The sequence below is a fragment of the Pieris napi genome, chromosome 6 (genome assembly GCF_905475465.1).
Source record: "Pieris napi chromosome 6, ilPieNapi1.2, whole genome shotgun sequence".
In the NCBI taxonomy this organism is placed as follows: Eukaryota; Metazoa; Arthropoda; class Insecta; order Lepidoptera; family Pieridae; genus Pieris; species Pieris napi.
This window is the reverse complement of record NC_062239.1, coordinates 2903273-2930689: the sequence shown is the minus strand read 5'-3', so window position 1 is coordinate 2930689 and position 27417 is coordinate 2903273. Positions and strand designations below refer to the sequence as shown.

The window sequence follows — 27417 nt, the reverse complement described above, 5'->3', positions numbered from 1 at the left end:
ATTAAGTAAGTAAGTAATGTTACGTGAATTATATAATATATTCAAAATCGAAACTGTAACTTAAGTACATGAAACCCTATTCATCAAAACATGTTAACTAAAGAAGAGCAAAGCTTCCCTGTCACAGGTCTTTGACTAACTGGGGAGGCCTCAATCTGAACTCTACTAATGTATAATAGCTAAATATTTTTGTTATAAATAATTTAAAAATTCCTATTTAATGGTATCTGTAGTAGTAAATTATATATTATGTTATACAAGTTCACTGTTTTGATTCTGGATGAATGAATAATTGGTTGGTAGCTTCAAAAAGGTGATACTTTAACCAAAAACAAACGCAGTAATTCAATAAGAAAATTCGAGACTTTATAGAACATAAATAATACTAAAAATATTCATCCAATTTTCAAATCCAAGTAATTTGTCTTCGTTTGACAAGGAAACTTTGTAACCAACCGCTTGACTACGTGATTTAGAATTTACGAAGCGAAATGGTATTACAACATTAACCATGTATTAGCTAACCTTATAATTTTTCTTATGTGCGAATACTTTCTGGCAGTTTATGTCTATTAATTTGCCAATAGATAGTGTAAAACCTTATGAAAATTAGAGTGTATTTTTAATGATCCACATATAATATATATTATATATCATATATTATATATTATGCTGCTACTGTAGAAAGTTAGTTCTACTATAGCCAAGCAGGCGTGTTTTTCTACAGAATAGGATTTAGAAAAAACATCTTTGAAGTTATACTTCTTTAGGCACGTTATGAAAAATTGATAAGAGTGAAATTTTACGATACGCGCGCACCGTTACACAAAATTATCAGTATGAAGTTAGTGGCGTATGTTGGCACGCACACCGCCTCTGTTCACTGTGTATTTATATTTATAATATTTATCCACATGCTTTGAGTTTTTACATTTAAAACACGTGTTTTCATTATACAAGTGCGAATTTTATATGTGCGTCTGAATTATAATCAGAAGTGATTTAAATTGAATATTTATATCAATACTAATTAATATTAGAAAATAATAATAAATATAAATATAATATTTATTTATTTAATTTTTCAAATGTAAACTGAACTTTATTGACTATAATGACTCCTCTTGCAGTCTTTGATTATTTAATTGTAATTAATTATTTGCATTCAATCAAAAACTATTTTTAATATTGCCAAAGAAGTATAACTTCTTACGCGCGTACATGAGTTCACGCATCCTTTTTTTTAAATATATAGTTCCAAGGAGGACACCTCCTTGTCATATCTATATATCACATAGGATTGCCAGAGTACTTACATGAATTTATTGAAACGTTTTTTTTTTAATTTTCCGCCTCTTACGGTACGGATACATTCATTTTCCGCTTCTAATTCCTCTCAATAAATGGAACATCAAAAGTTTCCCCATAACATTAAAATAATAACTATATTGTATTAATAGGATTTTCCTCAACGTTGCATTAAGATAACGGAAAACAACTTTTCTTTCTTCGCTTAGATACGCATCGCTTCTTAGAATCTTTTATCCCGTTTTGTGTTCATCTTTTCTTACAATCTTTCGCAACTTAATTATTACATTATTATTGTTGCTCAGTTCTTTTCTTTCATTTGTATTCTGATAGATTAAAATACTTTGAGAAGGTACTTCGTTCCTAAAAGGTATTTGAATGAGATTTTTCACAAAATTTGCATGTACCTTAAGTTTTAAAAATTGAATTATACTTTAATTTAGCCTATTTAAGCTATAAACAGCTGTAGTTTATAATTGAATTTTATTTTTATTCCTTAACTCCATTCACTAGTACACTAATGTAATGCAGTTAAGTACTAGCACTAAAGTGCTGCTAGAAAAACACGATCTCAAAAGATCCTTTTGAGTCTACATACTAGCCCCATATTATTGAACTGGGCGGCCTCGGATTCGTGGCGAAGAAGAAGAAGCTCTGGTGGATTTCAGGTTTTTTCAATTTGCTGTTGGCGCTTTTGTAGTCCGCAGTAAACTCTTGGGCCCTCAGGTTTTACTCCGGGGATCCAGACTCGAGACCGACTAAGAAGGTCTGGAGTGTCTATCGAAGGTTTTTCATTATACCCACCAGTGTGAATATTGACAATTCGGCTCCAATTTAAGATCATTTATACTCTTTAATATGACCTAGAATAGGATAGAACAAATCATTTCTTTAATAATGTTTTACAGAACAAAAATCACTGCTGACAATGAACACAAAAAGAAACGGGGTACCCGTAAATAAATAAAACTCAATAACTATTAGTAATTGTATAACTATAATTATTTTCTTATAAATTTTATAACCTTTTAATTCTACGTGATAGTTCATTACACAACCGTTTCGATGACTACACAAATTTAAATACATTATGTTTAAGCATCCATAATTGAATGTACTAATGAACAGACAATCTATGTACATCTTATTTACATACTTATTCTATATTCACAGAAAAAATAATTTAACATCTGCTTTGTTATAAATAGGACATTGAAAGAAATCTTATTATTGTTAAGATAATTTAAGACTCATCAAAACAAGACGTCATTTATTATATTAAAATTTGCGAGATTTTAAAAATAAACCGATTTAATTTTCACATTTTGATCAAAAATTATAATTTTTATAACTCAATTTTAGAGAAATCATAGGCCAAAAATTATTATGATGACATTAAATAAATGATATAGAAAATAGCTCACATTTACAATTAGTACAGAAACTTGATTCTTGCAATGTATTTGTGGTGTCATTGGGCATTTACGTGTACTACAACAATCATAAAAGAAAAAGATAATTTTATGTAAAACTGTAAATAATTTTAAAAGTTCAGTGTTTTCAAATAATCGAATGGACGAAAAAAAATATGCTCTGTAGATGGTTACACCACATTGATACATAAATACCTAATAGTAATAGTATCTAGAAAAACTTCAATTCCTGAGAAATATTTAAATTGGTATTGTCTGAATCGGCTACCATCTACTATAAGAAAAACAGCGGAGGTATTTCGTAGGCTTTCGTAACGAGGTCACAGTAGGCTATTTCATTCCAAGAATATCACTGCACAGTAAGAATTAAAAGCACCAAAACAAACTGTTTATATTATCTTAAATATTACGGTCCTTGATAAATACTCTTATGTTCCAAATAATTAACGAAAACCCTAAAGATAAAATAAACGTTTATAATGCCAACCGTGCTAGCATTCGTGAAACAGAAGAGTCCATCACCAGCAAGGAATAAAATATTTATTTTGTTAAGGGCTTTCGTTACACGCTGTATCGTTTAAATTCTCAATATCCATTTATTCTAATCTCAACAAACGAAAAGGAATAAAACGGATAATCGCGTAAAGACTTTAAGCGGAGAGTCCCCTAATCTCTGAATAAACATTTATGACTGGAATAATTTTCCATTAAGCTTTCCTTTGTATCTTTTAAATTGTCTAAACTGACACATTGCATGTGTAGTTAAAACTAAAATTGACGTAAGAATTTGTCGACCGAAGTCAAGTCGTTGTATCCACTATAATTAAAACGACCTCATTAATTATACTAATATTACATTTCAGAAACTTGTTATTTTACATAATTATAGGTTATCAATATTATTAGGTCATCTTGTGCTGCTTCCATAGGTATTTTGTAGAAAAATAGAAATTTGGCTAAAAAGAACGCTGCAAATTACGTTGTTGGCTAGGTGAAAGATGTCGGGTACATTCTTGTAAAAAATATGATTGTCAAGTAAAGTTGGTATAGAAAGGATTAAGAGAAGGGGGTTGATGTGAGATGACAATGAGCTGGAACTCTGCATGGCGGCGGGACGTTCTCCACTCAGGACGTGAACTATCACCGATGCCGATTCTGCAAAAAAATAGAAAATTGTACCGCATTTATATGCTTTAGTAAAGTGGTGCTTGTATTTGGGGTGTTCCCCTGGGAATCACATATTGCGATAAATTTACAAGACATAATATAGTGTGTTTAGCCTCACGTTTTTTTAAGTAATTTGACATTTCTGTTCCTAATTTGTAGTGTTCACGTTTACAATTTGTATGGATCTCGCAGAAATAACCGAATTGCAAAGACCTCAAAGCTTCGTCACATACTCATTGACGTTACAACTCAAAGAGCATTGAACCGAAAGCGCTAACTCAATTCGCCCCGTTTTCATTGATTACTAATGACTCAATAAGGTCTCTAGTTCAAATTTTCAACTAAAATGAAAATTAATAAAAAAATCTTACTAATAGTTTATTAACTATGCTTGTAAATATGACTTATAAACGTTAGTAAATAAGTCAATTACAGTTCACAAATCTATTGCCTAGAGGATTGGAGAATAACTGACAAATGACTCTCTATCACTTTTTTAATCCTCAAGTTTTTGTTTTACATATGCTTGTATGGAGCGGCAACTCCACGCTCCACATATTGAAGAAATCCTCAAGAATATTAAAAGATTATACCAGTTCATTAGAATGCCTATTATTTTCCCAGAATATTTAATGTGCTAATTAACATTTATAACAACATCCCGTATGCCTAAGGAAAACATTTTGAAAAAACCGATTATGTGTAAGACCCAAAAGACGATAACGCGTCTCAGACATAATCACCTACATAATATAGAGAAAAATATTATCACTGAAATGTTCCATATATGTTGTAGGACAGGACTATACATAATTCTCATTATTAGAAGCAACTTAGTACCCATACATGTACATAAATAGTTAACATCAAATATTTTTTCTCTTTACAAATACACTCCAATCTCCATATAGAAAAGAATAACGAAATCTAGCAAAGTGAACATTAAAATGTTACGTGTAACACAACTGAAATCCAACTGTAAATATTTGACATTTAAAAGTGTCCATAACCTAGTACAACTTGACCTAGAAGGCGCAAGTTTTCATATTTTAGTAAACGTTTCTGAGCAGCTTGCGTTATATAATTTCTTTTCAAATTTTAGTCAGCTTTCTCATTTTTACTATTATGAGTGGTTCATATTTACATACTAGCTTCCCGCAGCTCATGGATTTAGTGTATTTTAGCAATATGTGCGACCTGTTCAACTACAATATTATTCAATATATATACACCAATCTTCCTCATAATAGCCATAGATAGTTTAGGTAAAATGTAAAAAAAATAAATTTGTAGTTGTTAAGTTTATCGCGTTCATACCGAGAAATAAACGTGACTTTAGTTAGAAAAGAAGTATAAACACTATACACTGTATTTTAGATGGAGTATCATTATGTACCTACATGTTTTTTAATGCAAATGGGTAGCCTCTTTGTGATTCTAAATTTAATTGTTCCTTTATATAAGATGTACAATAAATGTTTTTTGCAAACGAGTTTATTACGTTAAGTACTTAAAATCATTAGTGCGTCAAATTGAAGAGACTAGCTGCACACAATACAGAGAAACCTAGTTTGGGGCTAGTGCACCTTCTCTTATAAAGTGGACTCCCCCTGTGCTGGCAACACTCAGTGGAAATAGAAATATACATTTCACAGATGTTTGTACCATTCCCCAATAGCGGATTGGGTTGTTGTGTAATAGTTGCAGTTACAAGTATCTAGTACAACACAAAACTTGGCGATTAAAAAGTAGCAGAGTATTTCTTTCCAGCTCCTCTCATCCGTTCTAGGCCCTCGATTTAAGAACCGGCAGTAAAATAAAGATTTTTATTGACTTTCATAAGTATTATTTTACCTATGAATAAATTACGTTTTTATTAATATACTGGTTTAAAATTTCATCGCAAACAAAAGCTATATGATTTTAAAATCCTAACATAAATATAGGCATACATTTACGCTGTTTCTACTAACGATAAATTTTAATTTCAAACATTGCTTTGTTTCATTGTAACGCACTCACATCCATTTGTTTTTCATACATTGTTATAATACAGCTATGAATATTTCAGTGTGCTGTTGTTTTGAAATATAACGCGACCAGACGCTTTAATTTTACTATTTAAAAATTGAATAAAGACAGTAATTGTACTGTTTTTGAGATCTTAAAGAAACGTCTATGTTAAAAAATCTATTTATCTATGCTAATATTATAGAGGTAAAGTTTGTGAGGTTGTAATCTCTGGATCTTCTAAACCGATTTTGAATTTTTTTACCAATAGAAAGCCGAAAAATTAAAAGGTATTTATTTTATGTAAGTTGGACAAAATACTTTCGAACAGAAGCGATTCTTACGTCACGCATGTGTCTTAGTTTTATCTATATACATATAAATAAAAATGAATAGCAAAATATGTTATTAACGCAACTCGAAGACGTCAAGACTAAATCGAGTATTTTACTTTATTTATTCTGTGAGGTTTTTTATGGAGAGAAATGTAAAACAATAATATTAAGGTATACGGAGTTCTATGCAAAGACGGGTCGCTAGTTTTAAATAAAATAAAACTGCTTTAACGAATGTAAATGAGAATTTAAAACAATATTTATTTAAATTTTCGAGTGCTTGGTGCGGCAGTCTTTCGCTCTCTACAAGTTTAGGTATCTTAAAAGTCAGAATTCAATCTCGTTAATTGTTTAATTGTAACAACTTAATTGTTTGTTGTGACAACTTGGGGTGTGATAGCTTGGCTCCATAAAATTATGATATTTAGATGTTATATGTATAGTTAATAATAATATTTTATAAAATTTGTATTTTTACTACTAATTGTTGAAAATTAATAAAAGAAATTACCAGAACTGCTAGGTGCACATGTATAGTTCCCGGAGTCGTGCGGTGCTGCGCGAGCGATCAAGAGGCGGCTTGTACGCGTGCGCTGTTCCGTTTCCACGCTGATGCCTCCGCGCTGAGCGTAGTTCACAACTTGCTCGCCACGGTACCAGTAGATAAAACTATAAAAATAAATATTTTATATTTAATTAAATACCATATCTATTGTATTACTGTTAACACGATTTTGTAAAACACCATAGAGTCGTTTCGTTTAGTTCGTTATTTAAATAACGGCTAAGTTCATAGTCATTGCAAATGAGCTAACTTCACATCACTCGTATAAAAAACGCGGGAAAAAAGATTATATTTATATTTTGTTTCTCCGAATATTAAATTTGTTCCAAATGACCTTACATTGTGTAACTTTTAGCCGCATTTCCCGAAAGCGATATTGCACCACAACAAAAGCCTCCGATAATATTATTTCTGCTTCAAGAATGCAATTTTATTGGAGATACATCAGCTATTTATAAATTGATATGACATTTTAAAAATGCTGAACTATTTCAGTATTTTATAATATTGAATATTTGCAATAGATCGTAGTCTATTTATAAATTCTAGTTAATTTAAGATTATTTCATATATGCATATACTAGAAGATAAGTTTAAATGCTAAAAAAGTAAAAATGTGTTTATTAGTTATAAGTAGATATGCATATAATGTGTATAATTGTTACACCTTTCAAGAAAAAAATACATGTATCAGGATTCCCAGCTGATTATATTATTAATATAATTGTAATTACTATGAAACGTACATTATGCATGCGCCTAATATTTGAATGAATATATTTCGATAGTTAAGCGAAATTTATTTGACAATATTTATTTTTATTCTTAAAAATGATAACTATGAAACTATGGCGCACGGGCTAAACGCAATTCGCTAATATAAGGCTAAGTTAAATCGAGACTAGCGCTAAGGGGTGGTATAAAATCCAATACGTTTTAGATTTACGACAGTCGATACTTAGCGATAAGCCTAGAATCTTCTCTTAAACGGTATTAAGTAATCAATTAAATATTTATTATTTTAACGTAAATATAATATGACATAATATATGTCTCCATAACTCGTATAGCAACGATAAGTGTCTCCTTGAATAATTAATTGCTTAGTCAACTTTTACGATATAATTACTTTAATTGCTATCCAAGCAACGAATATTATAACGTTTAATCTGCGTAGTCTTGTATCTAAGAGAAAATTAATTAGCAAAAGCAATTAATTTGCTTTAACGATTTGTCGTTCTAAACTTATATTCGATGGCTTATCAAAATATATGTCACGTAATAGATAAATGAGAATGTAATGTAGAGAGTAACGCAAGTGTGCACGTACAAAGCGTACAATATTATTGAACATACGTAAATACTTTAAAGATTTGTAAAAATGGAAGATTCCGATTTATCAATACCGTATACTTATCTAGAATTGGTTTATAATAATAAAAATTGAAATGCCTTACTTTTGTATTCATTCACGATATTAATAAAAAAATGTGTGCGTCTACTAGGTGTACACACGTAAGAAGTGAAACTTCTTTATGACCTTATTTTTCGAAAAATGATCTACTATATGCAACTTAACGAAATTGGTTAAATAAAATTTAACAAAAGGCTTTTATTATCATAGACATGAATACAAATACAACTATTTCATTTTACCTTATTACTACTAAGATTATTACAGAATTTCATTAATTGTAATAGAATTATTACTATCATTGTTATCGTTATTATATATTTTTGTTATTAATGGCTTCGAATCTCTTCGGATCAACCGTGGTAGGGACAAGAAAAAGATGGCGCGTAACCGAAAAACGTGACGATTTGCTACAAAATTTCTCCCATACGTCGATAAAAAAATCATTCTAACGCCGATTAAGAAGTTTGACTTCAAAAAGCAACATGGCGCGTAACCGAAAAATGTGACGCGTAACGAAAAAATGTTACACTAAATTTTTTCCAACCCCGATAAAGAAGTTTCACTTCAATAATTCAATTTTGCTCTTTATTTTTAAAACAATGATAATAAAAGGATGCCTTGAAAACAGCACATCGGAGAAACGACTTGTCAAGATAACAGGCAAAATGATATAATGTGATAAATTTAATTACGAATGGTACGTATATTATAATTAAGATAAGATGGTTTTAGTTTAGAAATTGTTCAATTCTATATTGTGTTTTGTAAACTTAGTTGCTTATTTACTATGCAGGATTATGCAGCTAATAAATTCTTTTGACTTTTTTTAAACTGATTCTACTTACAGCTCTTAAAACAAATTATTAACACATTAATTTATGGACAATATTATTAGAATTAATATTATTATATGTCGCGGGTATGTTCTTATTAGAGATGCTTAGAAGACATCCTTTGTTTGATCCTTTGTTTGTTGAAACTAATTTGGAAAGCTATAGCTAACAAGCTATAACTTTCCAAATTAGTTTTGTAATGCATTACATTGAAGTGTTAATAAATAAATATAAATCAGTGTACTAAGACTGTTTTACTTAAGTACTCGTTTAGTACTGTAAGGTTACGTCTAAAGCTATCATACAAAAGCGGTAAATTATTTCCACCTAGAAACATTTCCTCACTGATGAATACAATTTACTACATGACTAGGCAAACAGTATGAGCACGCATGTTTGGGGCAATACGAATCAATTGAACGTTAACAGGACACATCAAAAGCAAATAGGCTAAATTAACTGTATTCATACACAAAATTCAGCACTACAACCTGGTTATTGGATATTGTTACTTGTGTTACAAATATTATTAAATTTCAAATACGTTCTGGAATAACAAATAGCTTTCGTTACGTTTTAACTCCGGCACTGTACTCGTAAATTTAGTGCATTAAGTGATTATAGAAGTGATCACCTGCTTGCCTATGAAGATAAATAATCAATAAACACAAGCAAAAACAGCAAGTATAAATATATCAGTAAATTTCAGTAGATAGCTAAACAGAAAGCCAAAACTTCAAACATCTATTTGCAGCTTAAGAAAAGTCTTTCAAAGTTGAATTCTTTGTCGAACTTTACTGTTGTATGTAGGCCTTAGTATTTACTTGCTTCTAAACTTTTTGTTGATTTCGAATTTTCTATGTAATTCTGGTTAAACCCAATATTTAACTTATCGATTTTAGTAATAAAAAATTACCGATACTTATCCGAGCAGACTGTATAATGTAGTGTAAGTAAACTACATTACCACTCATCAAACAAATCAATAGTGGAATCTATCAGCTAATATTAGAACTAATTTATTGCAATCTCTAGTTGAAATGAGTTGAGCTGGTCCATTTAGTACTTAGCTTTAATTTAAATTGTAGGGTTATTGTAATATTACTAGCAATCCATAGCTTTACACTACTAAATATAATACATTCGGATTAAACGCGTTTAGTTACACTAATTTCTAAAAATTTCATTAAAGTATGGTGTATGTAAATATTTATGATAATGCAAATTACTCGGTATTTTTAAGACATTCGTGAATACTCGCGATGTTTTGATTGACCATACGAATCATCTCTATTTTCTTTTATTATTTGCGTATGTTGAAGGAAAATATCGTGATGAAAACCGGTCTATTAACCCAAGATTCGGACATGTGATAGGCGTTGAAGGTCGTACTTGGTTATAAAGAATATGATATCAGGTGCATAAAACTTAGGGCAATACATTTACGCGATATTAGCGTAATTGAATTATTACTAGGTATATTCCTTAATCGGAATATTCTCAAAGCAAGACTTCTAATATACGAAGCTTATTACGAGCACTCGTTATATAACCTCACTTCGCATATTACACCTTATAAACTTTCCTTACCATAATGAACCTATAAATAACCACATCAATGTCCTTGTTAGTATTATGCGGGCTTGTTCAGTATGTGAATTGCCCAGTAGCGAGGGCTAGAAGCGTATATAAACTAGACTATTAAATATGTCGCACTGCCGGTCTTTCGTAAGCTCCACGGCTATAAAGTACAAAGCTCCCTCGAGGTTCGAAAGTATTACTTTGAATTTAAGGCATGTTCTAAATATTGCTTAAAATAATTAAAAAGGATTTTATGGGGTAATGTGTTTCAGTATCGCAACAATTTTGTTAATTTAGGTTGAACGCCGTGGCACCCTCTTATGCAAGCTTTTATAAAGTATATATATTGAACTAATAATTAAGAGATTTATAAAAAAATACAATTTGGAATATATTTTTATTGTATTAACGTGGTATTTAATTTTGCTGAATATTATTTTTGTGAGTTTTATTGCTACTTAGAATTTTTTCCTAGAAAAATTGGGAACCTTTTGGGAACTCGAGCTTCTTTAATAAGGATAATACAATTTTTTATTGTACGATAACTTGTAATTTTCCGATTAAATAAATAATAATAATAATCATTGATTTAATGAAGGGTAGTGTTCGTTGTACTGCTTTTATTTCATTAAAGAACAGCGTTGCAGTTCTTACAAGGCCGGCACCGCACTCGCGAGTCTTGGGTTGTTTGTTTATAGGCGGCGGATTACTTATACTAAAACCCACTGTTCTATAAAAAGAACCATAAAACATAAAATTAATATAAACTCATAATTATTCATATTACGGTGGAAGTTAGCTATATAACTTTATTGCAGTTAACGACTAATTGAAATAGCCGTAATGGCTTTTAATTGCATCTAGGTTGATCCTCTTTATTATTTAATAAAAGGCTTACGAAATGACTTGAAACTGAAATTCATATAGTTTTCCCGGAAATTGACCAAGTATTTCATTGGTTTGTTTGATTTTAAATATAATTATTTACTGATCATGTAAAATAACTCTTTTTGGGGCGAATTTATTCGTAAATTATAATAATACTTATTACGTTTACGGAGCAAGTTTTATCTCCACAATCAAACATTAGGACCCCAATGCAAGGTCAGCACATCACAAAAATCTATACAGATATTGTAAATAATAAAAAATAATGTTTTGGCAATGAAAAAATGGTGCGTGTACGCGCACGCGCATGTACGCGCGTAAGAAGTTATACTTCTTTGGCTTTTTTTATTTTTTTTAAATATTAAATAATTAATAATAAATACTTAGCGTTAATAATTAAACAATATTTAATATTAAATATATTATTCAATTATTAATTAATATTAATAATAATCATTATTTATTATTTTATTATATTATTAATTCAATTTAATAACTAGGTATGTTTCATAACCTTTTAACTAAGTAACAATAGGTCTTTGTGAAAAAGCATTGCTAAATTTCTTTGAAAAAATAATTAAAACTCCTTTATTTGTTTAAAAGTTACTACAAATGTCATTATGGTCATTCAAAATTCTTGGCATAGCTGCTAACGTCACGCATATTCTATTTCTTTTTACTTGTAGATTGTCTTGTTCCCATCTCGCTCGCGCACGCTCGGCGCCCATACTGATAATTTTGTGTCACGGTGCGCGCGCATCGTAAAATTTCACTCTCATAAATTTTTCATAACGCGCCTAAAGAAGTATAACTTCAAAAATAAGAACAAGATAATAATATATACTTCAGAAGCTGTTCCTAGTTACATACATAGAATTACCTGATGAAAACTATTCCTCGCAAACAGTATCACTCTATCAATATTCAAATTGAAGGCTCGGTGGGCTCTCAGACACATGGTTCCATTAAATGGCGATAGGCAAAGAATACTTCACTTAGGGACCCCGACCCTTTTATCAAAAAATAAGGTTATCGTGTTTATGGATGCGAGCTCTGAATACCAGCGGAGAATCTACATGGCATTACCACTTCATTTATATATTGTAATAAGGCGGTAATTTTCTTCTACCCTTATTTTATGAACATACACAGAGTTTATTGAATCGTTATTATATATTAAACTAACTTGAAGTATTCAATTGCAGGCTTAAAATATATTATTTACAATACGTTACATGAGGCGTGTCATAGTTTGACATAACGTTAAATTCCAATTAAAAGTTACCTCCTAATATAGATTCAATATGAAAGGTCCATCTGCACAGCGAGTTCTACAATTCCTTATTTAAAATTAGCCTTGAGTTAATTACATTCCAAATACAAACTTTCAAATCAACTATACCTGTAAGTTGATCAAATGATGTAGGTTTGACGTTTAATCTGCACTTACCTCGGCGGGTCTGGGGCGTGTTTCGCAACGCAAGTGAGATTGATGTCCGATCCTGCCCTGACGAATAGCTCTGGCCCTGATAGGATTTCTGCTTTCGACACTGTTGGATAACGTTATTGATCGATTTTATAACAATAATCACTTTTCATTTAATATACGTGTTATGTGTGTGGAAAAACGATTCATGATTGTTTTAATATTTAAGATGCTACAACTTTGTATTTGTTTAGTATCTGTGTATGCTAACAAACGTTAACTATGATTCCTATATGTCAAAGATAACTTTTTGACATACGGATATCTTATTTAGCGATAAGTCTCGACTTTAATTTAAGTAAATTCCTACGTATTTACTTACGATTACTTTTTAATACCCAAAGCACTTTTTTGTCTTACATGTTTATCAACCAATATTTTTCGTGACCAGTTAAGTCACTCCGAACCATTTATTATATTACAGAATAATTCTGATAGTATATAAAATTCTTGTTTGAATGACGAAAATAGCAATGTCGGTAAGAAGGTGAATAGATCTAACTACCCACATCAAAAAGGTCTTTGAGGCTTAGCAAAGAAATGAGGTCTAAGCCTTTTATGTTAAGAGTCCGAAGATAATTTTGAATTTTTGACAGCTCTTTGATGATTCTTGTGTAGACAAAATTGGACATCTTTAACTTCATTACAAGGTTACGTTTTACATTTAATTTCTTATGTATATATCATACTTGTTATGAATTTAAAAATAATGTAGTAAATAAATGGTATAAAAGTCAATTTAAAATGACTGTCGGTATGTCTGTATCTGTTGTTGACGATACAGTCAACTATAATAATATTGTGAGACATACAACATATTATTGTGAGATTTTACTATTATATTTGTACAGCATATATTCAGACATTCCTTTATTAAACATATAGCTAAACAATGATGATGAAATTTGAATATAGCTTACCTACAACAGTAAGTCTAAATGACAGACTTATTTTAGGCTCAGTAGACACTTGGCATTCATAGACACCAGAATCGCGAGGCTGGGCGGGCGATACCCGAAGAGTCCACTCGTCTGACCCATCAGCATGAAGTGCCGCGAACCGAGCATCGCTACTGTATGTGTGTACCCCCACCGTCAGTATGTGTAGGTCCCTCTTGCGTATCCATGATACCTGAAATAAGGCAAACTTTAAGGTTTCTCATTACACGGCCCACGTAAAGGGAAGTCCCTTAAAACATCAAGTGATGTTTTAACTTTAGTCGAATTGAATTTTTAATGTGAATTATAATTTTAATTAACTAAGTTTTGGTATACTGTACACGCTGTAGCATACTGTATACTGTACACAGATAAAGGCTGACCGTCTTATTCAAAAACATAGCAAGAATCTTATGTTGATTTAATAGCTTAAAAGCAACTGGTAGCACAATTTAGTTAATAGTACAGTGACATTAGACTGTACATTGATTACCCTCTTCAAACTTGTATTATTAATGAATAAGGCAATACTAACTAACTAATATATTTTAGTTTATGTTAAGGTTAGTTATTTATTTCAATTTATATTATTTTATTATTATGTTTTTTTTTGGATGATACAATTTTAGTTTACCACAAACAGATAAGCATAATTCTATAGCAACATAATTCTGCGTTTTATCAAAATATTATTTATTATTTGCACTACTTTATAAGGCAATTGAAGGACAAGTTAACGTTCAGTACGTTCGAAACAACACGAGTGCTAACGTTAACTTACTTTAAGCTAAATGTTTACAGTAGAGAATCAGTATTTATCATATTTTAAAATTCACCAATATATAGGCAGACACAATATAAAATTTAAGGCTGCTTTATATCTATCTGCTCACCGTCCACAATCTAAAAAAATGGTCAAAGGACTGCCTTATGAACACACCTTACTCAGAGTTAGAGATGCTCCCGAGACCTAACAGTAGTTACACATAACACTGTGTGTATTCACCCACACCACTCAATCATGCACTTACACGTGTTGCAAACAGTTGAAACATCTTGTTATGGAATTAACTTTTAAGTTTGTTATGCAAGAGCTGGGAGCCAAGACACAGGTATCGCATAATTTGCATATAATGCATCTTACACATTATAATGCATTTACATTTTATTTTATCCCAAAGGTTCACAAGAAAGGCTTCAAATTAAATCATATACTATATATCAAAACTAAACATTTAAATACAAGATCGATAAATCAAATTTTGTGTTCGCCATGATATCTGTAATCTACTCGTATGTGTAGAAAAGATATCGACGATTGCAAGATTTTCGTTTGCATAAAATTATTTTGAGCATTACTATTAATTCAAGATATTGCTACAATATACAATTTGCGAGTCTTAACTGGATCTGCAATGCCAGTAATTAAGACAAGTCGATGAATATTTTGCATAAATTAATATCAACTCTTCATTAACTTGTAACTTTCAGGTACTTTGAAGAAGACATATTTACTGTACTGGAGTGTTTTACTTTCTCTTCATTCTGCTCTATTTTAATACTTATACAAAACCTTTCTTTGGTCTTGAACGGTACTGCTTAGTACAGAAAGTAACCCTAATTCATATAAAATAATTAGACTAATCTTTTATGTAATATAATGATCCAACACGATTGTAGGTTCCTGCAAGTTGTATTGTATTGTAAAATCAAGGGGAGGGTGAATACATTTTTAAAGACAAGGTGCCAATTGTATAGTGGGAGAGGTTTTTATCATAAGTTTTGACAACAATTATACTTAACTGTTCTTATAATTATGACATCATGATAATTGATATTACATTTGCACGCCTGTTTTATATGGCTGATTGTGCGGTCTTTTTTATAATTAATCAAACTAAATGTACCACTTTCTTTGCAAATAAAACTTATTATTATTATTATTATTAATGTAGACAACATTCTTACTGACAAATTGTATATACGCTGTAATGAAAAGAGACAGACGACTTTAGTTATAATAATGCAGTTACACTGATTTATTTGTTATAGTTTAAGTTTTTATTAAAAATCTAAACGCTCTTATTTGTTCGTATGTGAAAAACTATGTATTTTTAATTTTTGTTAAAAATATCAATAAGACGATATATTCGTGGTTTGTATAAATAGTAAATATGTCAATGATAATTTTGTAATAGCTATAAGAAAATAAGACACCGAATATGATAATTTTTTTTATTGTTGTGTGCCCACGTAAAGTTTAGGAAAAGATTGATCATAGATCACTCATGATTTTTTATTTCTGCGTGGCTAAAAATAATAAGAATAATTTTATGTTAAATAAAAGTCTAAGACGTAACAATGTCGTTTTAAACATCTCCGTATAACAGCAATTAAAATTAATTTATATTTATTACTTTTCATTCAAAATTCACGTGAAATAAGAATTTTAGGAATATATTTCCGTAAACAGATTAAGTTCAGACATGATTGATCCGATAATAACATTATAAATGTGTCTGGAGAAGTCGAGACAAATCAACCAAAAAGCAAATATTATTCATGATGTATTGCTAACATAAACCGTAATAAAATTATGGATCTTATTTTACGTAACACGGTTTTATGATTTTATCTTGTTGACATTACTGTATTGAAATATAATTTAATTTACGACCAAATAAGTTAATTTTAAAAAAAAGGATATGATAATTACGAAGCCTTTATTTCATTGACTGATCTGTTCAACTGTCGATTCATGTACTCGTTCGTGACTAGTTATAATATACCTTCGATTACCTTTGTACCAATGAGTTTTATTTTTAAGGGCACAAATAATACTTGCTCGTACAGTGAGGTAAAACAGTGAGGTGTGCGTCTTATTTGTATTATTCTAATGAAATGATTTACAAATACTACTTACCTTAATTTCGTTGAATGAAAATTGCTTTGAAATTTCTATGAAATTTCATCGCATAATTTGTAAAATTTCAGTGGAATTTTGCACAAATACCGACAGCAAAAAGGGTCAATATGGCAACAGTTTGATATTATAAATTAGTTTTATTATAAATTGTTAGCTGTCAACCTGATACAACTGTCTCTCGCTATAATTGGTGAAAAGTTCAAAACGTCACGTTCTATAAATAAATTCATAATTCCCGTTTAATTCAAATTTTTAGAGGGCATTTTAAGACAATATTTATATGTGAGGGGGTGCTTCTTATGGTAACTGGTTGCACTTGAATCGGCTATGTATTCATTATTTTCTAACTAGATAAGAGTTAGCTTGTTGTTCCCACAGTAATGTACCTAAGTGCATGCTCCTATTTCACCGCGCCTTGCTTGAGGTGAAACGTTCGGTTTCTTATTTCTTTATTCATTATTTTTAATTAAATTACAATATATTTTTTAGATATGATAAGGAGCATGATGTAATGGTTGCAGGTGCTTACAAAAATTTCGAAAAAAACCCCGCGATTAAAACGAGTGACGACTAGTTTATCTTCTCTTCCGTTGTCCGCCCTAGATTTGAAATTTGTTTTTAATTTGGCCTTGAACGTAAATTTAGAAGGATTAATTTGTGTGCTGTTGTTCATATTTATACTTTACGAGTTACCTATGTTAACAAAATTATATTTTCATTTTGATTTGATTTTAAGTAGGTATTATACTTAATACCTTTTATTATATGTATTTGTAAAATCAAAAACTTAAACAGCTTTCAATTACACAAAAGACCATAAATTTCACACAAATTAAAATAAATGTTAATGGTATTGTAGTAATTTGTAGCTACAGAAGTTAATGTTATATTGACACGCACAGTTATAAAAATTATTTAGGCAGAAGCTATATTTTGTTATTACTGGTTTTGGTGATTACTAATTAATTAAGATATTGAATTATGTTTTACACAACTACATTATAGAAATAGCCGACGAATTAACGAGTAAAGAATTACAACTATTTTAATCAATACTGCTTTTCCAATTATATTTTTAATACTACATTAATAACCATGTTAGCTTAGTGGATAAATGACGTTATTTTTTTCTATATACGTAATCAACTCGTATGGTGAAAGTAAACATCGTGATAGAACTGGTATGCCTTATACTTACCGCAAAATTGATCGAAGATCGATCACCCACTTACCGTAACAATAAATATGGTAAAACAAATATTTGCAATCTGAGGCCAAGCCCCAAAATTAATGCCCTATTAATATACATACCGCAGAAAAGACAAATTGGCCATCTGAGCTAAGCATATTTAATTTTGTCATAATAATTATCACAGAAAAATAACTCGATTTTCCGATGTATATATAATATGTCGGAGAAATGGCGCTGGTGTCGGCTACCATTGTCATTACAAGTCACAGAGCTCAAAAAATAACAACGTCGAAGTCCTTTTTCACTTGACCTTTAACACTTGTAGTTTATTCGATTGCCAATTACCAATATTACTAGATCTACAAATTAGCGACTTTTTGATAGTTCATAGTAATAGTTCTTTCATAGTCATTATTATTAATGTCGGAGCAATGGCATTACTGTTAGCTGCCATTATCATTATATGTCACAGAGCTTGTACATTATCAACATCAAAGTCAAATTAGTTCAAAACCGTTAACACGTAGTTTATTTAATTTGTTAATGTTGCTAGATCTATCTATAAATAAACTAAACAATAGTGACTCCAAAGCCATAGTTATTTAAACCTTTGAAACTTTAAATCAATATTAAACTAATCGGGTTCGGTCGCAAATTAGTACACGAAATGTTACGAAACTTGTTTACCACAAATTTCTATAATACATTTCAGTTCTATACTCAGTTCGATTGAGCAATCGAACCAAGCAAATGCATTTACAGAGACAACTTAACTTTTGAGATTTATGTCGCAATTAAAGTAATTTTTGACGTCAGCAATGTTGACGTCATTATCTGCAACAACTTATCTGCCGATCCATTTTTTTAAAATCAGGTCGTGCTTTCTCGTTATTGTACCTAGTACTCCTTTCCCGTTCAATATGTCTGTACATATCCTGTCATCTGTCATACCCGCTTTTTTTCGTCGATTGTCTACGTCATTTTTTCGTGTTATCTTATCTCACTCTATAACTAATAATACTAATATAGCAACTTTTGTTACTAACCTATTTAATTTTATCTTTACTATGCTTGAAACGATACCTAGTCTAGAACAATCCATCTTCACATTACACAGTTTACTTCAACCAGATTACGCACGCGAAGCAGGAAAATTGTGTTGAAAGGCTTCCTGACCTATTTTCCAATTCTTCAATTTATAGCGTATCGAGAGTTCTACTAAATTTATATTTGCTACGTTTTGCTGCGGGGCTTAAAAGTTTCTTTTCGCGTTTAAAAGCTTGGCGATACTAACTGGATATAGTGGGCTATCCCAACTCTTCTTTCGTGCCGCACTAAACTTTTTATAGGTCAAGCCTAGATCAGTCTGGATTAAATTCATTGTGGAGCGGGGACGGCATCGACAATGCATTTTTATTGCGTCTTCGCTTTTTAAAAATGTAATTACTTTTTACTAACTTTTAAAACTTGCTTACTTAAGCTTGGAATTTACTTTAGTTGGTTCGAGATGCAACATTGTTCGTGTAATGAAGTCTATACGTAGACCAATTGTTAACGTTTTTCAGAATGGTCTTGGATTTAATTAACTGAGCATCACTAAATAATATAATGAAATCATTCTTGCAACACTAATTTCCTTACTATAATTTCGTTGGTGACACGTCCATCTTTATGCATCAAATATGAAACTTTTATATGTCTAACAGCGGCAGCTAAGCGATCTACTGAATAAGTCTATAAAGTGGTTGTACATTCTTATTAGTAAAAATCAGGTTGCTTCAATACGTTTGATAATAAATTAAGGTTCATACAAAACGATACCTCTTACAGGGACCTGAATCTGAAGCGGAAATGACTCAATTCCTTTGCCAGCAATTTAGTTTCATTCATTGCGAACCTTTGCCCCTTGGCGAAATTCATAAAATATCTGAAATAAAATCTACCTAGCATGATGTGTTATTACAGTTATACAAAATAGTACATTCAAGCAAAAACATTATATAGGGTGGGTATATAAATATAGCTTACAAAATTAATTTTTATAATGAAACAAAGTTGCATTATTTTCTCTTTTATAATCCAGAGTTAACGTGTATGACTGATCAAAATAATTTATATTCAATCCAAGGTGTGAAAAGTATATTTTATATTTATCTAGCAGAAATGTTAATATACATATATTCTTCTTTGTGAACAAATAATAAATATGAAGAAATCTTAAAAGTATACTCTACTTTTACGTTGGTTTTAATTTAATTAAAATGTAATTAAAATGTTTTAAATCTTTACCTGCGAATAATAAAACGCAATTATAATTCTTGTCAAAGGAAGCACAAACAATTTTCCATTATCACATTTTGTCCTTCACTCAGTACAAATTACATCTTCATAGCTATTCTCATTTCTCAACGTTAGTTTTCAGATTATATTGCAAAATATTTATTTTTAAAAGGAATGTAATTTCCAGAGTCATTTACCTACGCCAGTTGTTTCAAAGCAACCTAAATTAAAAACTTGAAGACCACGTAGCTTGTTTTTAGCAATAATTTTTCATAGTCAAGAAACTTTTCATTTTAATTGTCACATTTTATTAATGAGCAGTTATTTTTTTATGAGCAATGACCTCTACATCGTTGCCAATCAGACACACAATCAACAGATGTGAGACCGAGAACCAATGAGCAGTCTTAGACTAATGTGTGACTCTCAACTAAGATGTAGCGTAGTAGAGCCACTTCTATATCTTTGGCCCATATTAAAATAATATAAAATAAACCTTCACATAGCTTTTTTGTTAAATAGAATAAATAAGTGTATGATATATGTATAAAGTCCTTTGTCTGAGATATTGACATAGTATGGAATTTACAATTTATTTAGACATTGTACACGAATATTTTTCATTAAATTTAAAAGAAAAATAAATATTGTCGCAGAATCCTTTGTTCTATTATTGGCCTAAATTTAATTTTATGTTTCATTCAATATTTATAGTTGTTTGTGATGAATAAATTAGATTACCTCTCAAATTATTAACTACTAGCTGCCCCCGCGTACTTCGTTTCGCTTTAATATGATTCATAGTAGCTAGATACCAACATTTGGGACATTTTGCTATGCTACCCCATGGATACAGTTCATTTTCCCGAATTAAAACATATAAATATTGGTTGTTAGGTTTTTTTGCTCAGAGTTCAAATTCAAATTCAAAAATCATTTATTCACGTAGGTAACACAATTACACTTGTGATTCGTCATTAAAGAAATACATATTAATGCTTCTAATTTTACATTTACTGCCAGTTCTCAAATCAAGGACGTAGAACGGAAGAGAAGAACTGGCAATAAACACTCCGCCACTCTTTTTAATCGCCATGTTTTTTTTTACACAACGTTTGTAAGGAGCTGCAACCATTACACCATGTTCCACATGACATCTTAAGTAATTAATAATAATAACATAAATTAAAAACACGGAATAAATTTAAAAAAAGCATGACTTGAATTGGTACAGTCTTCTTGAGCTTGGCAACACATTTTGCAACTACATTTTGTTTGAGGTCAACTCGTTAATTTAAAATTGAGCTCATAAGGGGTTATAATGGTGCTACGCATATAACATTACAAGATAGTTATGCAAAATTTATGGATTTGTAACAGGTGTAATTTTTTCATCAATAATATTATGAATGAAATGTTATCCATACTAATATTGTATAGACGTAGTTTGTGAGGTTGTATGGGGATAATCTTTGGATCCACTGAATCCGTTTTCTCTGTCTATCTCTTCGCGATGTACTCAAAAAGTACTGCATGGTTTTCACCGTTTTCAAGTTTTCACCAATATCTAGAATGATTCAAGAGGAAGGTATATTACTTTCGAAAGTTTGCGTCACGGTTTCCGGTGAAAAGCCAAGGTGGATCGCAAGTTTATAATAGCTATCTTATACACACAATTATAAGATTTTATTTACATAACTTTTCTGAAAATATCACAAATCTAATTTGTCTAGCAAATTATACCCGACAGCGAACATTAGTTACTAGACTGTAGCACTCAGCAGAAAATTACGTAACCGCGACAACCTGCTACGAGATCTTTAAATTTAGAAAACACGTCTTTGTGTTATTATTAGAGCGTTTCAAAAATGGAACTATAGACGATAGAACAGGTGCGAAATGCTACCTGCTTGTTTATTGTCGTTGTGCCGATGTATTGTCGTATTGTTACTTGCCACAGAGTACCGATAAACTGGAACGCGTACAGATTGCTTGGGGCTTTGTGTATTTAATTCTTTTGATATTGAAATTATTCTTTTATTTGATCAAAATGTAGGTTAATACTAAACAGAGAGTTATATTTTGTATTTAGCTTTACCTAAATAAGCATATGCTGCATTAAAACAAATGTTGCTTAACTGTAAGTATAATGTATTAATTCACTAAGACTATATTTATGATTTTCCAGAAGAATCCAATAATTACATTTTAGGACTCAGTTGTTTCGTTACAATTTGAGGTAATTAATGAAAATCTGTTGCCTTGATTGTATCTATTTCAATCACTATTCGTAATGAATACTCCGTTTGATTAAAACAGTAAATAGAGAATCTTTAAATACTGTTGAATGCAGCTATCTCGGCATGAAATAAAATAAAATTCTCTCTTGGATTTTGAACAATGCGAAAATCTATAACGGCTCCACCTCAGTAAATTTATTTTTAGATCTCATAAAACAGATATTTTAAAATTATTCAAGCGTAAAACACGATAGAAGTCCATTTTTTTCACCTGTCATATTTGTGTTATTTATTAAGTGTGATTTCAGGAACATTCTATACTACCAATACTAGAAATAGAATGGGCTGGGCTATGCAGACTTAATCTGATTCTGTTAATACTGGTTAAGTGCGAGTTCGTGTCATACACAATTCGTGTCTGTTGGTTGTAAGACTCGATGTTTCCCTTCAATGGGTTAAGGATAATATGAATACAAATTCAAGGAGTGATTCCATGTAGTTTTGATTACATAATAATGAATAGGTATGAAACGGGTTTACATTTGTTTGATAATCTTTGAAGATTTTTCTTATTTTAGACAAACTTGTTGCTGTGCCACGCTGTGTACTTGAGGTAGGCAAGCTCTTTATTTATCTATCTAGTGGTTTCAATATAATCAATGACAAATCTTTTTAGGAACATAAGGAAACCGTGTTTGTAATAATTGTTGAGTTCCAATATTAAATAAATGTTTTAACATTAATTTTAATACATTCCGGATTGTTACAATATTCATATGAAGAATTCGTCAAAGATTCCTCTCACAAAAGCGGATATGGAGCCACATCCACATAATAGAACGATTCTAGACATGCGGTAACGTGTCCAAGGTCAATAAAAGGAATTGCAAGGCGCCGTGTGTTACTCGAACTATTTTCAACCACTGTCATTCCCTTTACAACTCGCAAAACATGATCAACTCTTGAGTTTAAATGACATCCCGAGTGAACACAGAACTTGGCACCCACACACACCCACAGATGTCATTTCACATTATTTTGATGGGACATAAATAGACTTCTTTCACTAACAAACTCAGTTTATAGGCCTTGTAAGGCGATTCTCCTTAACCCTAGAAAGATAATCATATTTTGTAATACGGAAAAGATAATCATGCGTAAAATTTACGCAAGAATTTGAATTAGTTGTAGGTCTAGGTTTAATAGTTTATTTTAATGAATTGTATGTTATTATATATACACATATATTAGAATAATTAATACTGCAGATAATTTTTTAAACTCCTTTTATTTTTACTTAAAAAAAAAGAAAACTTTAAACGTGGTCCGCTACTTCACTGTCGGTGTCCTCACACGGAAGCTCGTCATCACTTTGCATAAGAGCGGCCAGGATTTCGTGTTCGTTGAAATTGATACTCCCCATTGTGATATATATTTGCCTCAATATCTTTAGAAATGAAATTATAATATTAGTTATGATATAAAGTATTAAAACAGTACTAAAACTGTCATATAAGCCAAAATCATAAAAATCACGATAAAGATAATCATGCGTAATTTTGACTCACGCGGTCGTTATATTTCAAAATCGGTTGCACTTACCTTATTGACACTTACGTCACGCGGCAGCTCCCAACGACGAATGAGATGTCCTAAACGCACAGCTATGGATTCGCGCTAATTAGAAAGATAGAGCAATTATTCGAAAACGCATGCGTAAATTTTACGCAGACTATCTTTCCAGGGTTAATGATTCCCAGATTAAGTTTCAGAGGCGCTGCGATACGCGCTCGTTGTCCTATTTAAGATTGTCAATTATCAATGTTCGAAATAGAAATTAAACATAATAACAAGATAGAAATTAAATGAACTGCCTTGCGATTCTGTATCTCACTTTTCGAACTCACACAGCGGTTTTCACAGCGGCGGTCGCGCTCAAATCAGTCGTAAAGCAGTCATTTTACGATTTGGCATTCTAATCAACAATAAACTACAAGGAGAAACCTTATCAGAATGCTAAATCATAAAATGATAGCTTCACGACTGATTTGAGCGCGAGCGCGAATTACAGAATCGCAGGGCAGAGCGAAAAGAACATTATTTCAGGGTGCAAGGCATAAACTTAATAATGATGAATGAAATACACTGAAAAGTGTCTCTACACCATAGGCTTTTTTTCGCTTTGAAAACGCGGAAAATCTAACGACGTCAAGCAATCTAAGCATGACTGGTAATCATATCCTAAAGTATAGTTAGCTAGATTAAAATAATAGAAAACTAATCATTATTTTAGAAAGGATATGATGCATTGACCATTTATAACGTGAAGCTTGAGTCACGATCATAAGTCATTTATTAAGTCCAGAATAGATTTAACACTCGCATGAAATATTGCCTTCATAATTATGCTTGTTACTCGACCCGATAAGGGACTTATTAAGGCGTATAGAACGTTTTTACAAGTATAATTTGTTAACTAACATGGCATTTTAGTAGTGAATAAAAGTTTATTTTCAAATGAGTCAAATATTTAATTTACGTAAATTAAGTATTCGTGTATTATTTGTGGCCGAGTTGACATATGTTTAAAAAAACATATAATAATTATTACCTCCGCCTTCTATTGTATTATATTATAAATGTTATTACATTTGACTAACTAGTACTAGTACTGTTTAATCATTTAAAGCCATTCCATCGTATATAATAATATATAAATCATCGGATATATAACCATATAATCAAATCTGTAATCTAGCTACAACATCTACACTTCAGATCTCTAAACGATAATGGGCAGGCACACTTTAATTAGCAGAAATTAATTGGACAACTCATGTTTACATTGCTAATAAACTTAGTTGTAATTGAAATAAACAAAACCTCTTTTATTATAAATAAGATAAAAGTTTATTTTTTCATATTGACATAAGAATGATAAGAAGGAAACATTTAACAGTTTTTGAGTTTTAATAGTTTATATGTTAAAGGAATAAGGGGTATAAGAAGAGAAGTAGTACTAGAACTGACAAATAAGGGCCTACAGACACTTTTCAATTACAAACCTGACTAAACGAAAAACAATATTGATAGCTATAAGTGATCACACAACTACTAAATGCATGCATGACATTACCAATGAGAATAATAATAATTAATTCCACAAAAATATCTTCTTGAATAGTTTTAGCCAGCAGTTTAGCTCTTAAATTATTACAAATTAAATGTAAGAGGCTGTTAAAATTCATCAAAACAATTGAATATATAAAACGTAACTCACCGCTCGATCGGCAAGGTTCCGAACCCTACAATGTAGGTAGGCTGGCTGTCCCACTGCGGCGGTGGCCTCACGTTTAGTGCTATTGTCGAAATACGGCTGCCCCAGGGGCTCCCAGCCTCCGCCGCCAGATGTCACACCTGTCAACAAGGAATAGAACTCTATTATTATGTTCTTACATATCTAGGACAGATTGCCTTCAAAACAATATTCACTGAGAGCATTTAAGATGTATTTCCGCGTTTGCGTTTAGCCTGGAGAATTTGGTTTCTTACAAAAAGTTGATTTATAGCGAAACGTGTTGAACCCATAATTTAGCATTGAAAAGAAACCACTTACTTAATAATATTATTATGAAATTTAATGTAGAATAGCTATTTTATAATTATAACACTACTCTACAAAACAAAATACATTTGTTTTTTAGAGCAGTGTTATATCGAACTGTCGTTCAATCGGTTTCCTAAATACAAAAGCAAACTTTATCATATATTTTTGTATATAGACGATATACAACCTAAATTACATTAATAAAACTTTCAGCTACACTCTCAAATACATGCGCATACACACCTATTCACACACTCACTCATTCACTTCATTTGTAACACTAAATTTATTATTGTCTTTTATTGACATAACTTTCACACATTTGATAATAAAACAATTTTTTACCGGATTGAAGTTATTTATTTACAATTATTTTTCATAATTTTAAATTTAACCGACGTTTCGCGTGCTTTACAGCGTGCGTGGTCACGGTGACTGAAGACAAAAGGTGTTGAATGTCAAAAAGTACACAGCTGTAGAAAAAGTTGTATTATGTGTATTTGTTTCCCCGGAGTTGGTATCGACTAAAAGATGGAGGGTTTTGGCAGAAATGGTCAGAAATTATGAAAAATAATTGTAAATACATAACTTCAATCCGGTAAAAAATTATTTTATTACTAAATTTATTACTATTATTATTTTATTATTTTCATCTTTTTTTAACTAATTTAAACATGTACCACGTAATAATTGTTTTCTAGTTACCCACAACACAGGGCCTCCCTAGTGTGGAGACTAGCGATATATGAATTCTGTCACAAACCCTTTTGTCATAAATAAAGTTTTTATTATTACTATTATTACAATTGTCGAAATGTTATGCTTTAAAATCAAAGTCAAAGTTTGGGGTGTAAGCTTTTAGTTAAATAGATGTACTATTTTGATATATTTAAGTACGGGTTTGGTTTCTCGTTGTCTCTGGAGCATTATTTGGCGTTTAAAACCCTGGTACAAATACTAGTGTCACGGTGACAAAGGTATAGTTTATTTGATAAGTATATTTAATGTTAATTTAATGTAATATTTATTAAATATTTATTTTAAGGAATAAAACCAACAGGACCTCATGTTAAAAAAAAATTACAAAGTATATTAGAAAGGAATTTAACAATAAATATATTTAATAAGGTAAGGTAAGTATAATCGTTTTGTGTGCGTGTATATAGTTTATATTATGTATAAATGGATTTGTTGCGGGCATTTGATGGAAC

The 27417-nt window shown here is 30.8% G+C and overlaps 1 protein-coding gene and 1 long non-coding RNA gene across 5 annotated transcripts in view; both read right to left on the bottom strand.

The window, feature by feature from the left end:
* Positions 1-2286: 2286 nt before the first annotated feature.
* LOC125050432 (hemicentin-2-like) overlaps positions 2287-27417 on the bottom strand; it is a 37441-nt gene continuing 12310 nt past the window's right edge. For all 4 annotated transcript variants that reach the window (XM_047650283.1, XM_047650284.1, XM_047650285.1 and 1 more), the window contains exons 3-7: positions 25880-26016; positions 13944-14154; positions 12988-13087; positions 6765-6922; positions 2287-3896 (exon numbers count right to left, since the gene is read on the bottom strand). In XM_047650283.1, coding sequence (XP_047506239.1) covers positions 3649-3896; positions 6765-6922; positions 12988-13087; positions 13944-14154; positions 25880-26016 — 854 coding nt within the window. In that variant the 3' untranslated portion in view covers positions 2287-3648. The remainder of the gene's footprint in view (positions 3897-6764; positions 6923-12987; positions 13088-13943; positions 14155-25879; positions 26017-27417) is intronic.
* LOC125050433 lies at positions 23705-24345 on the bottom strand. The gene is made up of 2 exons (XR_007117144.1): positions 24202-24345; positions 23705-24046 (listed from the first exon to the last, which is right to left on the bottom strand). It is a non-coding gene; the product is annotated as an uncharacterized LOC125050433 (long non-coding RNA).